This window comes from Entelurus aequoreus, linkage group LG17 (assembly GCF_033978785.1).
Source record: "Entelurus aequoreus isolate RoL-2023_Sb linkage group LG17, RoL_Eaeq_v1.1, whole genome shotgun sequence".
NCBI classification, from domain to species: domain Eukaryota; kingdom Metazoa; phylum Chordata; class Actinopteri; order Syngnathiformes; family Syngnathidae; genus Entelurus; species Entelurus aequoreus.
Window position 1 is genome coordinate 34673424 of NC_084747.1, and position 19792 is coordinate 34693215.

The 19792-nt window shown below is 43.4% G+C and overlaps 2 protein-coding genes across 3 annotated transcripts in view; one reads left to right on the forward strand and one right to left on the reverse strand.

Moving 5' to 3' along the window:
* Window positions 1-19792, forward strand: part of prr16 (proline rich 16) — a 66001-nt gene that overhangs the window by 28741 nt on the left and 17468 nt on the right. Inside the window, exon 3 of one of the 2 annotated variants that reach the window (XM_062025546.1) lies at window positions 16692-16826. The exons of the other annotated variant lie outside the window; for it this stretch is intronic. The gene's annotated coding sequence lies outside the window, so the exon portion shown is untranslated. Of the gene's footprint in view, window positions 1-16691; window positions 16827-19792 lie in introns of those variants that run through there. 2 annotated transcript variants of the gene reach the window in all.
* LOC133632823 (uncharacterized protein K02A2.6-like) lies at window positions 2041-5534 on the reverse strand. The gene is made up of 2 exons (XM_062025536.1): window positions 2197-5534; window positions 2041-2131 (listed from the first exon to the last, which is right to left on the reverse strand). Exons 1-2 carry the CDS (start codon window positions 5242-5244, stop codon window positions 2093-2095), a joined length of 3087 nt encoding a protein of 1028 aa, XP_061881520.1. The 5' UTR covers window positions 5245-5534; the 3' UTR covers window positions 2041-2092.

A 19792-nucleotide genomic window follows, 5' to 3' on the forward strand; every position in this document is an offset into this window, starting at 1 on the left:
AGAAATCATTTCGGCCACCCGTGTTCAATGGAGAAGTCCTGTTCTACATATTTACAGGCAACATACACCTTCCCCTTCAAACTGTCCTGGATGAACTGAAATTCTTGTTTCCATTCGTTTTGGAACTTGCAAGCGTATTTATACTGTGGGAAAGCGGACGTGAGAATAGCTGTCCCCACTCAGTCTCAGGTCCGCATTGAGCTGGAGGGGGCGTGGCCTCCAGCTCCGGCTGAATGCCGGGAGTTTGTCGGAGAAAATCTCTGCCGGAGGGGTTGTCGGGAGAGGCGCTGAATAACGGGATTCTCCGCTAAAAAACGGGAGGGTTGGCAAGTATGTTGATAACATCAAATGTAGATTGTTACTCGAACCGCTTTATTAAGATGGAATAAAGATCAGCAAAAACAAGATGTAGAGAGAAAGTCTGAAGTCCCTTTAATCTGAGACTTTCTTTAAATATGTCAAGTCTTTTCTTATACCAGTCACACACGTCCAGCTTCACAATAATAGTGCTACGCTTCAACATATGGTTTCAACAAAGAAAAATCGTCTTATAGGATGATAATGCTTTGTCAAATATGTTTTGTAATGTTATTCTGTGATATTACACCTAAATAAATGTTTTTCTGGCAGCTTGAAATGAAGTGTATTGTAATAGAAGCGGCGATATGAAGCAGGTATGCTGTCTTTGAACAAGTCAACATTTTATTTATGTTCACAAATGGCAGTGTCGAACTGCGTAGGCAGAAGAGCAACACACACACAAAACACACTTGTCTTGCACTCCTCTTTTCTTCTCTTTTCTTTACTTCTTCTTCGCTTTCGTCTTCTTCTTCACTCCCACTGAGACTAGGTTTAATACTGCGGCCAAGCCTGTCACTGCCATCTGTAGCCTACATCGGGTAATTACAGTTCACTACACAGTATTCCCCAGCGCTATGGTATATTCCTTTATAACCTGTTCTGATTGATAATCCACAAATACAGAATGTTTAACAGGCTGAATAGAAACATTTTATTAATAAATAGTGAAGGTTAATGTATAAAGAATGGCTCAGGGACACAGAGAGGTAGCGTTGCTGTCATGTTTACTAGTCATTCAGGAAGTCAGTCCCAGCCCCCAAAGCACCCTGGGATATGTAGGCATAGCCTACCACTACACCTCCCCTTCTTAGTTCAGCAACAACATATTCAAACACAAACTAATAAGCAAACTTATTCAAACATTTTAGATGAACTTAGACCACTGTAAATGAATAACTCTGACATAGTATTACAATCATCTTTCGCTTACACTTCTTTTTTTTTTTTTTTTTTTTTCCACAAACAAGAACTTGAAATACTTTAGAGTTCTACAAAACGCTTACATTTCTTTTTTTTTTCTTTTTTTTTTTTTTTTTTTTCACAAACAAGAACTTGAAATACTTTAGAGTTCTACAAATCAAGTCTCTCAGGAGCCTTTGTCACTCTGCCTGACCTGGTGACTTGTGGTTGTCCAGGAGGAGTACCTGTGGCTCTGAGGTGGATTCTGTTTCTCCTCAGAACGCCCCTGTCAGTCTCTACCAAGTATGACCTTGGTGTGTGGGCATTTCCCAATACAGTCCCAGGGGTCGCTTCCGTGGTGACCCACACTTTCTGTCCAGACGGGAGCTCTGGGAGCGCACGGGAACGGTGGTGGTGGTTGTAGTTTGCAGCTTGCTTGCGTCGCCCTTCCTCATCCTTCTGGCGAAACTCCTGCAGCTCGGGCCATTTAGGATCCAGCTTGCTTGAAGGCTGCGGCAGCGATGTGCGCAGGTTCCTCCCCATCAGCAACTGCGCTGGTGAGAATCCGTGCTCTAGCGGTGTGGCTCTGTATGCCAGTAGTGCCCTGACTTGGTCAGTGTCTTTTTCCCACAGCTTCTTGACAGTTTGAACAGCACGCTCCGCTTCACCATTCGCTTGTGGGTAGCGAGGACTGCTCGTGACATGTGTGAAGCTGCACTCTTTTGCAAATGCTCTGAATGCCTCCGACGAAAACTGGGGCCCATTGTCAGAAACCACAGTCTGTGCGTAACCATGATGACTAAAAGCATCTTTCACAGCTCCAATGGTGGCCTCAGATGTCGTAACTCTGAGCTCTGCCACCTCGATGTACCTAGAAAAATAATCAACAATAAGCAGGTAAGTCTTTTTGCTCCATTCAAACAGGTCCATCCCCACCTTTTGCCATGGGCGATCTGGTACTGTGGTCTCCATCAGCGGCTCTCTGTACTGGATTCTATATTTTTGGCACGTTTCACACTGGTCCACTGCCTCTCTGATGTGGGCAGTGATTCCAGGCCACCATACCGATTCCTTGGCTCTAGAGCGACATTTGGAGATTCCTTGATGACCTTCGTGAAGTTTAGTCATGATCTCCCTTCTGAGTGCTTGTGGTATCACCAGTCTCTCGCCTTTCATGAGAAGGTCATCTGCAAGATACAGGTCTGCTCTGACCTTCCAGTAGGGGGCAACGTCTGGCCTCAGCGTGTGTTTTTCCGGCCATTCTGTCAGACAGTAGTGTGACACTGTTTTGCATGTTTCATCTGCTTGTTGTGCCCGTTTAATTTCTTCCAATCGTGTGTCTGTAGCGGGGAGTGAGGACACAACAGCATTCACAAACACCTGGACCTCTCTTTCAAGTTCCAAGTCACCAGGTGACATCTTGTCCTGAAGCGGCGCTCTAGACAGCGTGTCTGCAGTGATGAGGTTTTTCCCTGGGACATGAACAATGTCATAATCATACCTCAGGAGTCGCAGACGAAATCTCAGAACCCTTGGTGGCAGATCATCCAAACCTCTGGTGCTCAACAGTGGGACCAGGGGCTTATGGTCTGTCAGGAGTGTGAAGTGTAGACCCTGCACGTAGGAGGTCAGTCTTTCGCACGCCCATGTTGCTGCCAGCGCCTCCTTTTCAATCTGCGCATAGCGCTTCTCTGTATCTGTCAGTCCTCTTGAAATAAACGTCACTGGTTGCCATGAGCCATCAGCCTGTTTCTGCGTGAGAACAGCACCTATTCCGTATGCTGATGCATCTGCTGCTACTTGAGTCTCTGCTGCATTTGAATATTTAGCAAGTGCTGTCGGTGAGCTCAGTCCTTCTTTCAGCTTTTGAAAAGCAGTCTGTTGAGGTTCCCCCCAGACCCACTCATTTTTCTCCCTCAGTAGGTCTTTCAGGGGCACGGTGACAGTAGCCAGTTGTGGCAAGAATTTGGACAGGTAATTTGCCATGCCTATTAGGCGGCGCACATCCTCCGCGCATTCAGGCTCTGGCATCTGAAGAATCGCTTTTGTTTTGTTTGGGTCGGGCTCGATGCCTTTTGCCGAAACCTTGTGACCAACAAAGATCATGTGCTCCTTAGCAAACTCACACTTCTCGTTCAAAGTGAGGCCTTCCTCCTGCATTTTCTGGAGCACACTGTGCAGTCTTTGGTCATGTTCCTGTCTGTCACGGCCATACACAAGAACATCATCTGCATGACACAGCACGCCCTCAAAATCCTCCAACATTTGTGACATCCTTCTTTGAAAATGTTCTGGAGCGGATTTGATCCCAAAGGGCAGGCGGTTGAACAGATATCTCCCAAAAGGAGTGATGAATGTGGTTAATGGTCGTGATTTTGGGGTTAATGGGATTTGCCAAAATCCAGATCGAGCATCTAGTTTTGTGAAAACCTTTGCCTCTGACATCATCGCAAGTGTTTGGTCGACGGAAGGAAGAATATGGCGTTCTCTTTTCACTGCTTTGTTTAGCTTTGTGAGATCTACACAGATCCTGAGTTTGTCCTGCTTTGGTTTTGGAACCACAACCATTCCAGAGCACCAAGCCGTTGGTTCTGTCACTTTTGATATGACTCCCATAGTTTCCATTCTATCCAGTTCTTCACGCACTTTCTCTCTCAGTGGCAGTGGGACCCGTCTGGGTGTTGAGAGAGCATAAGGTGTCGCTCCTTTTTTCAGCTCTATGCGGTACGGCTCCTTCAGCTCACCAAGCCCATGGAACACCGCTGGATACGCTGCTTTGAAATCTGTTTCAGGCTGTGTCGCTGTGACAGCCTCTGCTCTGTGAACCAGTTGCATGGCCTCTATGGCTGGTAGTCCCAGAAGTGGTTGTGTCAGTCCTGCCACAACATAAACATGTTGGTCTGTAAAGAGGCCTTTTGCCAGCATTTTCCCCTGGAAACAGCCCTTTACATTCAGGGGGTTGCGTCCCGGTCCAAACAGTTTCTTAAGTGTTTTCTCCAACTTGCCATCTCGTGTTGGTTTAAAGACACTTTCCGGTATGGATGTCACGTCAGCTCCTGTGTCGATTTTAAAATTAATGGCTTCCCCGTTGAGTAGTATATTTTCCATCCAAGGCCTTGTAGTCTGTGTTTGCACCTCACCTAGAAAAGCATAGTCCTCCTGATCATTGTCACCGTCTGACTGGCACTCTGTGACTGTGTTTACTGCTTTCCCTCTGAAACAGGCCACTGCATAATGTCCAATTTTGCGACACTTGCGACATTCTACATCTTTAGCTGGGCAGTCTTTCCATGCATGTCTGCGTCCTTTTCCACATCGGCCACACTCTTTTTCTCCTTGAGTGTCTGACCTTTGGCCTTTGTTTGAGTGTTGAGGCTTTTTCCCCAGGCGCTGAAACCTTGTCTGAACAGCATCTAAATTTATCTTGGAGTCTCCTTCTCCAGCAGTGTTGTACATTAATGTCTGTTGTTTCTTAACAGTTTCACTTTGTCTCACTCTTTGTATTGTCTTCACCAGGGTCAATTCTGAGTCCATCTGTAGCTGTTCTGACAGCCTCCTGTCATGTATTCCAACCACAATTCTGTCTCTTATTAGCTCTTCCTTCAGATCTCTATAGTTACAATGTTCTGCTAACTTGTGCACAGTGGTGATGAATGCTTCTGCACTCTCTCCATCTTGTTGGAACCTCATGTTAAACTGGGCCCTTTCAAAAATCACATTGTGTTTTCCCACACAGTGCTGCTCAAATGCTTCTTTAACTGTATCATACTTCTTTTTGTTTTCATCAGTCAACGGTAAAACTGCCAAAATATCATCTGCTGCATCTCCCATAGCATAGAGAAGTGAATTCACCTGATACTCCTCTTCTTTCTCTGTTAATCCAGATACAACACGAAATCTCTCAAACCTTCTGATCCATCTTGGCCATCCTGACGGATTTGAGAAGTCAAATGGTTCTGGGTGTGATATTTGTGTAGATGCCATTGTATATTCCCTTAGTTGTCGATCAGGAAAGGTTTGTGTAGCTCAGCCAAGTCGCAGGCTTTTTTTTTTTTTTTTTTTTTTTTTTTTTTTTTTAGCTTAGCAACTTTTCTTCACTTATCTCCGTTTTTATTGTCAGCACTGAGCTTCCTCCAGGCTATATTCATGAAGAGATAACATCCACCGCTTCACAGGAGTATAAAGTTATAACTTTTGAGTTCTTTTTCACTCTCTGACACCATGTATAAAGAATGGCTCAGGGACACAGAGAGGTAGCGTTGCTGTCATGTTTACTAGTCATTCAGGAAGTCAGTCCCAGCCCCAAAGCACCCTGGGATATGTAGGCATAGCCTACCACTACAGTTAAAACATTGTCATGCAGAGATATGAATACTATTAACTTGGCCAACATGTACAGAATATCAGAAGCATTTATTACAGTTAGAAGTATCACATTTTACATTATCAAACATATTTACCAATCAAAGCATGACTGTAACAATGTGTTATTAATACGTGAAATTGTGTAGCTCCTTCTCTGTATGCAAGGGCTTCTACAGCAGGAATACAATTTCTGTATTCCTACAAAACACACCCGACTTCAGATAAGCGGAAGAAGATGGATGGATGGATGGATGGATGGATGGATGGAGAAAGCTTAAGAGGTCTTAAGAGGCACATAGCATAGAATTTTTAAAAAATATATATATATATAAGAAATAAATATTATTCTTTAGAATTTAACAAAATAAAACATAATTGGAAATTACACAAGAATGTAACAATTAGTAACCTTTTTAAAAATGTTAAGAAGTTTTGTCATCTCCCTAGGAAATATAAAAATTTGAATATAATGCAAAGGTTTGTTTTTATTTATAAAGTAAAACTAATATATGACATCGGCTCATAAAATGCAACTATATAATTCAAGCCTTATTTTGATATAATTTTAATGTGTATGTCTTACAGCTTAAGTACAACTTCATCTGAAAATCGCAAGAAATGTGAGGTTTTCAAAAACCGTTGTTGTGTATTGTTTTGTTGATTAATAAAAATTAAAAAAAACGTAAGCTAAATTATACCATATGAAGGTTTGACATATCTCACTTTGTATGTAAAAAGTAAACATCACATATTAGTTTGCAATTTGAAGTTGAATTGCTGATATGAATGGACTTTTACACAATATTTTTTTTTAGTTCCACCTGTATAAAATAATGAAAAACATGACTCCAGCGCCCCCCGCGATCCCGAAGGGAATAAGCGGTAGAAAATGGATGGATGGATGGATGAATATCAGGAAAACATGCAACTTTTTTCTGACTACAATTGAACATTCACCTACCGAAAATCTGAATCACTGTGACAAATGCTTGCAATCTTTTGACCACAAACTTAGTCACTGCTGGGTGATATTTGTTGTTCCTGGCCTAAGTGTACTCTTCCCTGCCACGTTAAAAGGAGAATCTAGCAGCAGAGGTGAACTGGAGCTATTACTGCCCACCCTGGCTTATTAGTAATTCTCAGAATCGATCTCTCTTCATGCTCATCTGAATGAGAAGGTATTCATTTTAATTTAACAAGTAATAGCTCTAATATGCTCAGTGGCCTTGTGGTTAGAGTGTCCGCCCTGAGATCGTAGGTCGTGAGTTCAAACCCCGCCCGAGTCATAGCAAAGACTAAAAAAATGGGACTCATTACCTCCCTGCTTGGCACTCAGCATCAAGAGTTGGAACTGAGGGTTAAATCACCGAAATGATTCCTGAGCGCGGCCACCGCTGCTGCTCACTGCTCTCCTCACCTCCCAGTGGGTTGAACAAGGGAATGGGTCAAATGCAAAGGGTAATTTCACCACACCTAGTGTGGGTGCGACTATCAGTTGTACTTTAACTTAACTTTAATATATAGGTGGTGTTAATTAGTACCTGTTGTATTTACGCCAGATGACTGTTGCTGGTATGATATCGGAGATATTCAAAAACTCAACATTCATTCATAGTTAATGCATGCTGTGTGTTCAAACGTTAAATCATATTGCTCATATGTCTTCCTTTTGCTGAACTAGAAACCTCACAGTTATTACAAGTAGTGCTGTTGCAATCTTTTCTTGTAAAATTTAGCCAAACTTTGGAGCACTTATTCCGCTCTTGCGTCATGTTGCTGTCTGACATCACTTTGCACATTGCGTAATGACGTCATTCCCGCCCGCAAGAATGGTTAAGGAAATCCATCCATCCATCCATCTTCTTCCGCTTATCCGAGGTCGGGTCGCGGGGGCAGCAGCCTAAGCAGGGAAGCCCAGACTTCCCTCTCCCCAGCCACTTCGTCCAGCTCCTCCCGGGGGATCCCGAGGCGTTCCCAGGCCAGCCAGGAGAGATAGTCTTCCCAACGTGTCCTGGGTCTTCCCCGTGGCCTCCTACCGGTCGGACGTGCCCGAAACACCTCCCTAGAGCGACGTTCGGGTGGCATCCTGACCAGATGCCCAAACCACCTCATCTGGCTCCTCTCGATGTGGAGGAGCAGCGGCTTTACTTTGAGCTCCCCCCGGATGACAGAGCTTCTCACCCTATCTCTAAGGGAGAGCCCTGCCACCCGGCGGAGGAAACTCATTTCGGCCGCTTGTACCCGTGATCTTGTCCTTTCGGTCATGACCCAAAGCTCATGACCATAGGTGAGGATGGGAACGTAGATCGACCGGTAAATCGAGAGCTTTGCCTTCCGGCTCAGCTCCTTCTTCACCACAACGGATCGATACAGCGTCCGCATTACTGAAGACGCCGCACCGATCTGCCTGTCGATCTCACGATCCACTCTTCCCTCACTCGTGAACAAGACTTTGAGGTACTTGAACTCCTCCACTTGGGGCAAGATCTCCTCCCCAACCCGGAGATGGCACTCCACCCTTTTCCGGGCAAGAACCATGGACTCGGACTTGGAGGTGCTGATTCCCATCCCAGTCGCTTCACACTCGGCTGCGAACCGATCCAGTGAGAGCTGAAGATCTTGGCCGGATGAAGCCATCAGGACCACATCATCTGCAAATAGCAGAGACCTAATCCTGCAGCCACCAAGCCAGATACCCTCAACGCCCTGACTGCGCCTAGAAATTCAATCAATCACAATGTTTATTTATATAGCCCTAAATCACAAGTGTTTCAAAGGGCTGCACAAGCCACAACGACATCTCCGGTACAGAGCCCACATACGGGCAAGGAAAAACTCACCCCAGTGGGACGTCGATGTGAATGACTATGAGAAACCTTGGAGAGGACCGCATATGTGGGTAAACCCCCCCCCCCCCCTCTAGGGGAGACCGAAAGCAATGGATGTCGAGTGGGTCTGACATAATATTGTGAAAGTCCAGTCCACAGTGGATCCAACACATCAGCGAGAGTCCAGTCCATAGTGGGGCCAGCAGGAAACCGTCCCGAGCGGAGACGGGTCAGCAGCGCAGAGATGTCCCCAACCGAAATTCTGTCCATAAAGGTTATGAACAGAATCGGTGACAAATGGCAGCCTTGGCGGAGTCCAACCCTCACTGGAAACGGGTCCGACTTACTGCCGGCAATGCGGACCAAGCTCTGACACTGATTATACAGGGAGCGGACCGCCACAATAAGACAGTCCGTTACCCCATACTCTCTGAGCACTCCCCACAGGACTTCCTGGGGTACACGGTCGAATGCCTTCTCCAAGTCCACAAAACACATGTAGACTGGTTGGGCAAACTCCCATGCACCCTCAAGGACCCTGCCGAGAGTATAGAGCTGGTCCACAGTTCCACAACCAGGACGAAAACCACACTGTTCCTCCTGAATCTGAGGTTCGACTATCCGGCGTAGCCTCCTCCTTCCTTAAGGAAATCATTTGAAAAATTGGCAAGCGATTGCAAGGAATCGATATATTGGAAACCGGTTCTAAGAAAGAACCAGTTCTGGATTCCCATCGCTACCTGTTGAAATGAGTATTAATGTCATTTAATGAATGAATGCTACTTGTTACTGCGTTTTTACAAATCGTCAAAAAGAAAGAAAAATGTTATTGGAAACAATCAAACACCCGTAACTTTATTATTGGAACCCCCTTGGGGATGCATTGTGGTTGTTTAATGGTCACTTTGCATCAGGGACATTCCTCATTGGCAGACTTTAGATGAAAAGCTAATGTTTTGGTTATTTTGCCGAGTGGCAAATATGAGGTTCTAGGTGAAGGCGGCTGCGATGGTGGCAGCCAAGTTGAACAGGTGCCAGGTACAAAAAAGACATCAAAGTTATTGGGTTTTTTTTCCCTCTCAGAATGGAATATGTCCGGCAGTGCCATCTGCTCAGAACTTGGCAGTACATTATGGCATCCTCCAGTGTGCAGAGGTCCGCACAGATATGGTCTTTTGTCACACATTTGCAGTCTGATGTTATGTAAACACAAAAGCTTTGTTGTGTAGTTTGGGACAAAAACTATGAAAAAAGTAAACAAGATTATGCTTTTTAAAGATATTCACACAGTCATGGGAAATAATTGCAATACCCCATTGGTTATATGCTTGAAAATTTGTCAAAAGCATGCACACCCACTATGCAGCCTGTGCTATTATTTGTCTGATAAATACGCCACATGGTGGAGCCGTTATTAAATCCCAGGAGTCCCATTGACTTGAAATTGTTCCGCTTAATGCGCACTGCAAAACAACAACTGTAACTTTAGGGTGATCGCCACAAATGTGTTACACACTCTCAGGGGACTGACAATCATATGTCTTTAAAATTAAGATTAATTGAAAAATCAATCCACCGTCAAGCAATTTAGAGCAGAGGTCTTCAACAGGGGGTCCATGACCCCCAGGGGGTCCACAAAAGTGCTACATTTTTGGTAGATTTTTGTATTATTTTTTATATCCTCCCAGTCCCCTACATCCTCCCCAGCAAATGTTCCACAAATGTAAATGTCTTTCAGTACACATGGCCATTTAGCCAACACTCATATAGTTTAATTTGAATACATAATAACATATAACATAAATAAATAATCATATTATTATATTCATGTATCGCTACGATAGCTAGCGATAAGCGCTCTAGTTGTCAGCTAGCGATTCACGCTCAAGTTGCCAGCTCGCAATTAACGCTCAAGTTGTTAGCTAGTGATTGGCGTGTTAGTCGCCAGCCAGCGATTAGCAAGGTAGTTGTCAGCTAGCGATTGCTGAGTTAGTTACCAGCTAGCAATTAGCATGCTAGTTGCCAGTTGGTGATCGTATTAGTTGTCAACTAGCGATTAACGTGCCAGTTGCCAGCTAGCGATTAGTGTGCTAGTTGGCAGTTAGCTATTAGTGCGCCAGTTGCCAGCTAGTAAGTAGCGTGTTAGTTTACAGCTGGTGATTAGCGCATTAGTTGCCAGCTAGCTATAAGCGGCACAATACTGTTATTATTTGAATATCGTTATTGTGCAATACAATAAAGGTACCTTTAGGTACATTCAAAATTTCATACAAGATATATTGGTAGTGGGTCCACGCTCCTTATCTCCATCATTATGGGGTCCTTAGGCCCCTTCTTCACTAAGCCGGCTAAGGTTATCCAGGGTAAATCCTACCTAACCTTATCCTTGTCCACACACACACAATGGTTGTTTAAGACCCACCCCCCCCCCCCCTCCAACGATATGTGGATATGTAAAAGTAAACAATGTGACAAAGAACATTTGACAACAATCAATCTAGGGATCTAGGTATCTGGTCAAGACACTCTTCTGCCTTCACCTTCATTGTCCATTTGATTTTGGTGACTTTATATACTCTGGACCTAGACGTTGAGTCCGCGACATACATGGGGGACAATAACTGATACAGTCTGCTTTGCCAGTCCAAATGCATTCAATGTTTTCCGTAGTTTTCACTCGATGGCCAGGTAATACAAAGCACACGCTACCTTTTTTATCACATTCTCATTGTCTCCTCTTCGACAAATAGACAAAGTTTTTTAGTAAGTAGAATCACAGCTGACCTGGACATTTCGAAAGTTATCTTGCCGTCTGAGAAGTGTGGTATCTGAAATAGCTGCAATCGCGCGTTTCCTTCTCTTAAGGTATTCATGTGTGATTTCCACAAGCGTCTGTACATGTAGAAGAATGAGAAACACGGGCATGTCTGGATGACTCGCCTCCATCTTTCCAGTGGTTAGCTCTGGTTGTTATGAAGCTGGCTGTGGCATGTTCTTTCTGACATCACTTCCTGTATGGGGCACGGTCTTTCTGACTTCACTTCCTCTCCGAACTCAGTTTGTAAACGATCAATGAGTCCATACAAGGCTAAGAGCCGGAGATTCAAGAAATACACAGCGCACTTACCCGTGTAAAAAATTATCCAAGGAGGGTTACCTTAAACGATGGTTTAGTGTGGCTTACACAATGCTTAGGCCAAATAATTATTCGTTTAAAGGGTTATCCGGTTTAGTGTAGACATAGCCTTAGTCTGGTAAATGTTGACGACCCCCCTGTCCCCCCCCATTTAGAGGAAAACTCTTACTACATTTACTCTAGCACAGGGGTGGGCAATTAATTTTTACCGGGGGCCGCATGAGCAACCCGAGCACTGCTGGAGGGCCACACCGACAATATTTCAATTAAATTTTGCTCAAATTATTTTTGATATATACCGTAAGATAGATAATAATAATAATAATATTTTCATTTAACCTAACTTATCTTTATACAAAAGCAGATGGCTTTTGATGGTTTTATTTTTAACACTTTCTTACACAACACTTCCTGATGTATATTTCAATACAAAAATTTAAATTTCTGTCACTTTATCCTGCATACTCTTTGTTGTGAACGTAGCACGCCTGTAAGGTGATTGGTGAAGAAGGAGGAAGCGTTGCTGTTGCGGAAATGAGGAGTGAGGATTGGTTTTCCTTTTGGAAAGAACGAGATAAGTTGAGCTGTGTTAGTATAACATGCTCAATAAAAGTTTAAAAGGTGCATCAGACTTGGTGTGCACTTCTTCTGGACGCTACAATTGATGTCAGAAGTGGGATGAAATTCCTCCCAGTTCGCCTTGCCATCAAACCTGGGAGTCTTCATTGAGGGCGGAATTCCCCCCGTGGCAAGCAGCGTGGCTGCACCTGTAAACGCTGTCTCTCTCTCTCTCTCTCTCTCTCTCTCTCTCTCTCTCTCTCTCTCTCTTTGCGGCGAGCTCCTCACGTGGCACGTACCTCCCGATGACGTAGCACACAAGCAGTGCAGTATGCGCAAAGTTTTACTTCTGCCACCAATTGTAGCGTCCAGAAGAAGTGCACATCAAGTCTGACGCTCTTTTTAAACTTTTATTGAGCAAGCTATACTAACACAGCTCAACATATCTCGTTCCTTCCACACGCACGTCTCCTCACTCCTCATTTACGCAACTCAAGAAGACAACATCTACTTCAGCAGGTCGTTACACTATATTCTTTAAACACAGCAACGTGTGTACCACAAATAAGCACACGGCTTTACCTTTACTTGGCAGTCCATGTCTTGTTGAAAACACGCCATTCGTCATCAACTTTTCTCTTTTTAGCGTCTCGGGGATAACCGGTAGGGATGTGCGTATCGATCCTGTGGTATGGATATATCGATACTCACACGCTACTCATTTGGCCTCACTTTTCTGAAAAAAGTATCGATATAAACCAAAAAACGGCGTGTGGGGGGTGCAAGCATCACTTTCAGATGTTTTTGATTACTTACTTAACTTACTATGTGCTGGGACACCCCTGTACCTGGCAGAGTATAGAGCTGGCCCAGTCACGTCACAGGAGACAGCGAATGAGCGTCGTCAACGTGCAACACACACACAGCCAGCCGACAGCGTTGTTACTTTTCCTGAACAGCAATCTGAGACTTCAGTAAAGTGTGACGTGTGACGACATATCTCGAGTACACTAAAGGTGTCAGACATTTTTGTAGATAATTTTTCCAAGTTCATTTTCTCAGGGAACTGTCTTTCGTATGCAGGTTTATAGGACAAGGAAATCCTAGTTTATTGTGATAAGGAAATTATTGACTTTGCTTCAGAGAAGTGTTATAAGTTTACTTCCACAAAGAGGTTTGAAACATAAATGATAATGGGTTATACTTGCATAGCGCTTTTCTACCTTCAAGGTACTCAAAGCGCTTTGACAGTATTTCCACATTCATCCATTCACACACTGATGGCGGGAGCTGCCATGCAAGGCGCTAACCAGCAGCCATCAGGAGCAAGGGTGAAGTGTCTTGCCCAAGGACACAACGGACGTGACTAGGAAGGTAGAAGGTGGGGATTGAACCCCAGTAACCAGCAACACTCCGATTGCTGACCCGGCCACTCTACCAACTTCGCCACGCCGCCCCTTAACATAACATTGTTATGAATAAATGTTTTTTTAAGCTTTTCCTGCCAATACTTTTTTTTTGAGAAATAACAAAAGTGAAAATGTGTATATTTTTGTTTATATTTAATTTATTTTTCCTATTTATGTTATGTATTTTAATTTTACTTTTATTATATATTGACCTTAATGAATGTGGTATAAATGGTCTGTATTTGTCTTGTGATTTGTCTTAAATAATAACAATAGTAATAATATTTTTGACTGACAAAAATTGCCAATAAGAAATTAATGGTATCGGTATCGATGAAAATGCAAGAAAAAGTATCGGTATCGTATCGAATCCTAAAAGTGTGGTATCGCCCATCCCTAATAACCGGGCATCACTTGTTGCTGTGCGCCTTCCCTCACAGGACATACGCACATATAACACTTTTCAAAATAAAAGCAGCACAGTTGTATTGCACGCACGACAAAGATGTTTTTTAAAATTTATTTTGTAATTTGAAATTGCCGCTGCGCGCACGAGCATACGTCCACACGGAAGTAATACAAATAACACAAATAACGCTTTTCAAAACAAAAGCAGCACCGTTGTATTGCACACTCGAAATAGATGCTTTTTTAAATTTATTTTGTGATTTATAATTGGCCTCACGCGGGCCGGACAGGGACGTACAAAGGGCCGGATGCGGCCTGCAGGCCGCACAATGCCCAGGTCTGCTCTAGCATGTCGTCTAAAGCATTTTTAGCACAACCCAAAGGTGGCGCCACAAATGTCATTCTGCATGCATTAAGGCCTAATGGAATTTGATTAGTATCTACAGCCTTTTTGGATAAGCAGTGTCCTTGTTGAGTTGGATATGCTCACTGATGACTAAATCCAAATCCAGCGATTGACCTCACTGGCGTTCCAAGCCAACATCTGGATTATATATCACTATAAAGTGAGCCAAGAGGGAACGAGGATGGTGAGGGAAAAAAAGAGATGCACGTTAAGTGTGTGAGAGAGAAAGAGAGAGAGAGAGAGAGAGAGAGAATTGTCATATATTGGCGGAGTCATGTTTGTCCTCAAGATGATTGCTGTCATTAGAGCACAGCATTTCCAGTATTTATGGCATACTATTGGAGCCTAATGACTCTGGGAGCGGCGTGTACCCACTTCCACTCACATTCACACGCTCTTGAGATGAACACAGCTACAGCATGGCGTGCAGCCAGTCTCATTAATAGGCACAACACATAAGCGCTTTGGCTGCCTTGCTCGCGAGTGAACATTACAAGTCAGCGAAGTGAGGGAATTGACACTGTTCATGTCAGCATTGCGAGACTCTTCTGCTTTGTCATTTATTTTTGTCGATATGTTATTGATTTTGATCCAGAATAACGAAAATTATGTGGACAAGTACCTGTCTTGTTTTGATGTCCCTGTCATGGAAAAATAAGCACCTTTATTTAAGACAGTGCACATGTTATAGGATAGGTTAGGCTACAAACTTGTATTTATCCCACAAAGGGGAAATTACATTGTTGCAGTGCAGGTTTTTACATACATTAACAGAAGTAAATCGTATTGTAAATGTAATAAATACTACATATTGCTCACTAATACTGTATGTATGGATAGAAGATAAAATACAACAAAAAAACACTAACATCCGTATTGCACACCACAAAAAAAAAACATCACAGTAATCACATAAGTAAGTAAGTACATTTTATTTATAAAGCGCTTTTCACAGATAAAATCACAAAGCGCTGTACAAAACATTGGTGAAGTAAAACAACTATTCCATTAAAACAACAGGGGCAACATCATAAAAAGGATACAACGTGGATTAAAAATGTTAGTTGAAAGGTGCATTAACTAAAAGCTTTACTAAAAAGAGAAGTTTTCAAATGTTTCTTAAAAGTTTCAACACAGTCAAGATCACGGAGGGACTGGTGCAAATTGTTCCAGAGTCTGGGAGCTGTAGCCTGGAATGCCAGGTCTCCACGGGTCTAAAAAAAATAACACGTTTTGGGGATCTTTAGAAGACCCTGGCCTGAAGACCGGAGGCTGCGCCCTGAGGAGTAGGGGCATAGCAAATCAGTGATGTACTGAGGGGCCCCACCATGCAACGCACGGAATCTCAGGACTAAAATCTTAAACTCAATGCGGAATTTAACTGGAAGCCAATGAAGACTGGATAGAACGGGGGTGATATGGGCTGTTCTGGGGTCACCGGTCAAAAGTGTGGCAGCCGCATTTTGTACCGTCTGAAGTCTCTTTAGCGTTGATCCCCACAGTATTGTGCATGGGGTGAGATGGATAGGACATTACGGATGTCAACTTGGTCAGTATTCTTCTGTCAGCCCCTTCCTCAATGCTGTCTAGTGGGCAGCCTAGAAGGGAGTCAGCTCTCTTAATCAGTTTATTAAGTCTGTTCCTGTGTCTGGCCATGCTGCCCACACCCCAGCAAACGACAGCATAAAACACCGCAGAAGCCACCACAGTGTCCTAGAAGGTGCGCAAAGGACCTCAGTCTCCTCAAGATGTGTACGACTTTGACCCTTCTTGTACACAGCGTTTAAATTGGGAGTCCAGTCCAGTGTATTGTTGAGATAAGAAACCAGGTATTTAAATGGGTCCACTATTTCTATATCTGATCCCAGGATGTACACCATTGACCGTCAGAAGTTAATCACAAGCTCTTGCATTTTACTAGTGTTCAAGTACAGGTGATTACGTACACCAGTCGACAAAGCCTGAGATGACTTCTCGATATTCCTGCTCGATCCCCTTAGACACAAATCCCACCACTCCGGAGTCGTCCGAGAACTTCTGCTGATGGCAGCTGTTTGAGTCATGCCTGAAGTCTGAGGTGTAGAGCTTGAACAGATAAGGTGAGAGCACCGTCCCTTGGGGAGCCCCTGTGCTGTACTGCAGACATTGGAAGAACAGCCTCACGTACTGCGGCCTGTCAATGAGATAGTTAACAATCCATGCAGCCAGGTGACGGTCCACTCCCACCTCTTCCAGTTTCACCCGCAGTAGTGCTGGCTGGATGGTGTTGAAAGCACTGGAGAAGTCAGAGAACATGACTCTCACAGCACTTTTCTTTTCAGGTGGGTGAGGGCCCAATGCAGCAGGTAGATGATTGCATCATCCACCCCGATGCCTGGACAGTCAGCAAACTGGAAGAGGTCCTTTGCTGACACTGTCTGCGTGCATAGGTGGCTGAGGATTATTTGCTCCATGGTCTTCACGAAGTGGGGGGTCAAGGCAACACGTCTGAAGTGGTTCGGCTCCTTGAAGTGAGGTGTTTCAGGGAATGGAACCACACATGAGGTTTTCCAGAGTGTAAGGCTGAGGCTCATGTTAAAAATGTAATAGACCACAACAGTTAACTGTTCCGCACATTCCCTGAGTAGCCTGGAACTGATGCCATCTGGGCCTGTAGCCTTCCGGACCTTGTTTCCTTCCAACTCCCTCCTCACTTGATCCAGACTGATGGAGTGTTGGGTGGGTGATGGCAGGGTGCGGCGAACTGGGCTAGTGGGTTGTGGGGGCGTGATTGTGAAGGGTTTGTTAGGTAGGTGTGGACCATGTGAGGTGTAAACGGCTGGGGCAGTTATGGGGTGGTGTGGATGTGAAGGGTTGCAGTGGGGCTTCATATTGCTGCATGACCATTTTTAACCTTCTCTATTAATTAGTAAAATGTAATATTCAGCATTCTAATCATTATGTAATTTAGGACTCGACTAGAACATGTCATAAAATAATTTACACAATATTTCAGTCAGGCAGAAAATCTCCCCCCCCCACTACCCCATATTCCTAAACTGATGTACTAGCATTTATTTAGGTGCAAATATCACAGAATAACGTTACAAAACATCTCTGACAAGGCATGATTGTAATATAAGACATTTTTATTTTTTTAATGTCAGGGTTTCCCCTAAATGACCAAAATACCTGTGGCGGTGGGGGCGTGGTTAGGGGAATGGTTGATATGATGTCATCACATGAGTTGCTATGATGCATATATTCTTTAAAAAGGGATGTGAATATACATTTAAAACAAATCCGTTAAGTTTAGTATTAACATAAATATTTTCCTTACATAATATACTTTTGTTCTATTTTTAAGCTGTTGCTGCTTATCGTACAATGTACTTTGTTGAGATTCTTTTTTCTTTTTTTTTTTGAGATTTCACCAATCCTTTTAGTCAATTTTTCTGTAATAACAAAGGACTGGCAACAAATCTAGCATCTATTTCTGGTGTTACTGGTGGCTGTACTCATGTTTAGAGACTCTGTTTAGATTCTGTTGCTCCATGTCTATGACAAAAAGCGAGTTGAAGAGAGCCTGACGTCACACTTGCTTTGCGTTGCTGGGAGCTTTCCTCTCATTAAAAACCACTAGTGTCATTTTAAATTGTGAAGATTGCTGTCCGCGGGTGTATCTCGAATATATTAAAGTACGTCCAGACAACCCTGTGCGTATGGCTGATGTTAGTGTGTTATGTCCGTCATTTTTCTCATGGTCTTTGAACACACCGTGTCGGCAGAGAATGAACAAGTTTTGTGTTCAGGAGTGAAACACGGAGACAGACGTGTGTGCACGGAAGAAATACTTGCTGGAATTTGGCCCGATGTTGGCATAAATTTGGCCGTAAAAGCTAAAAAGAGTGTCAGACTTTGTTTTCTCCTGGACGCTACCGTATTTTTCAGATTATTCGTCGCTCCGGAGTATACGTCGCACCGGCCGAAAATGCATAATAAAGAAGGAAAAAAACATATATACGTCTCACTGGAGTATAAGTCGCATTTTTGGGGGAAATGTATTTGATAAAATCCAACACCAAGAATAGACATTTGAAAGGCAATTTAAAATAAAGAATAGTGAACAACAGGCTGAATAAGTTTACATTATATCACGCATAAATAACCAACTGAGAACGTGTCTGGTATGTTAACGTAACAAATTATGGTAAGAGTCATTCAAATAACTATAACATATAGAACATGCTATACGTTTACCAAACAATCTGTCACTCCTGATTGCTAAATCCGATGAAATCTTCTTCCTCATTGTCGCTCCTGGTATGCGCCGGTAGCGTCCTTTCTTTCTGCTGCTCGATCGCCGTTTTCTGCTGCATATTTCACTACGTCCAGCTTGTAACCTGCAGTATATGATTTCCTTTTCTGTGCCATTTTTGTTCGTCCCTTCTCAGTTTTTACAAGTTACCACCAATGTTGGCGGTAACTTATGCCGTAGCCATTTTAATAGCCACAGCAGTAGCATATAGCAGTTAGCATCCCATGACCCACAATGCACTTCTGCCATGACCCTCCCCCGCCGAATTCTTATTGGTTGACGTGTGTATGACGATTGCTGACGTGTGTGTCGATTGCGGACATTTGCTTCGTCTCTTCCGTGAATTAGATAAATAATATTATTTGATATTTTACGGTAATGTGTTAATAATTTCACACATAAGTCGCTCCGGAGTATATGTCACACCCACGGCCAAACTATGGAAAAAACTGCGATTTATAATCCGAAAAATACGGTACTATACATTATATTACTTTATTTTGTTAGGTGTGGCAGCTAATATGAAGCCCGTACATTAAAGAGAAACCCTTAACGTAGTTAAACCGGATGTATAGTGTAGCACTTTTATTTTGAAGACAGAAAAGTGTGTGATTGGTTTGAGAAAGTGTTTCGACATGTTTTGATGTCGGAACAATTGTTTGCAATAAACAAAATCTCCTTTCGACATCCTGCCGACCGTCCTTAATTTCTGTTGAGCTTTTATGTCATTTTACTTACTAAATCAGTCGCAGTAACAATCTAAATGTTATGTTATCACTGCACCTTTAATCGTAATCTGAACAGGGAAGTGAAGCACCACCTACCTCTAGAACGACGCGCGCAGCTAGCGTTTGCTGCAGGGATGTCGTCCCTTAACCGGGACAGCCCTAATATGTATGTATGTATGTGTGTACATATGTGTGTGTTTATAAATGTGTGTGTGTATATATATATATATAGGTGTGTGTATATATGTATGTGTGTGTACGTACAGCAAATGTGTTTATATATGTGTGTGTGTGTGTGTGTGTGTGTGTGTGTGTGTGTGTGTGTGTGTGTGTGTGTGTGTGTGTGTGTGTGTGTGTGTGTGTGTGTGTGTGTGTGTGTGTGTGTGAGAGTGTGTGC

What these genes read in the sequence shown, in the direction of transcription:
- LOC133632823 (XM_062025536.1), bottom strand. Translation starts at nt 5,244, where the DNA reads ATGGCATCTACACAAATATCACACCCAGAACCATTTGACTTCTCAAAT. An exon ending in CAGATCGCCCATGGCAAAAG is followed by an intron (nt 2,132 to 2,196) that starts GTGGGGATGGAC and finishes TTATTTTTCTAG; the next exon opens with GTACATCGAGGTGGCAGAGC.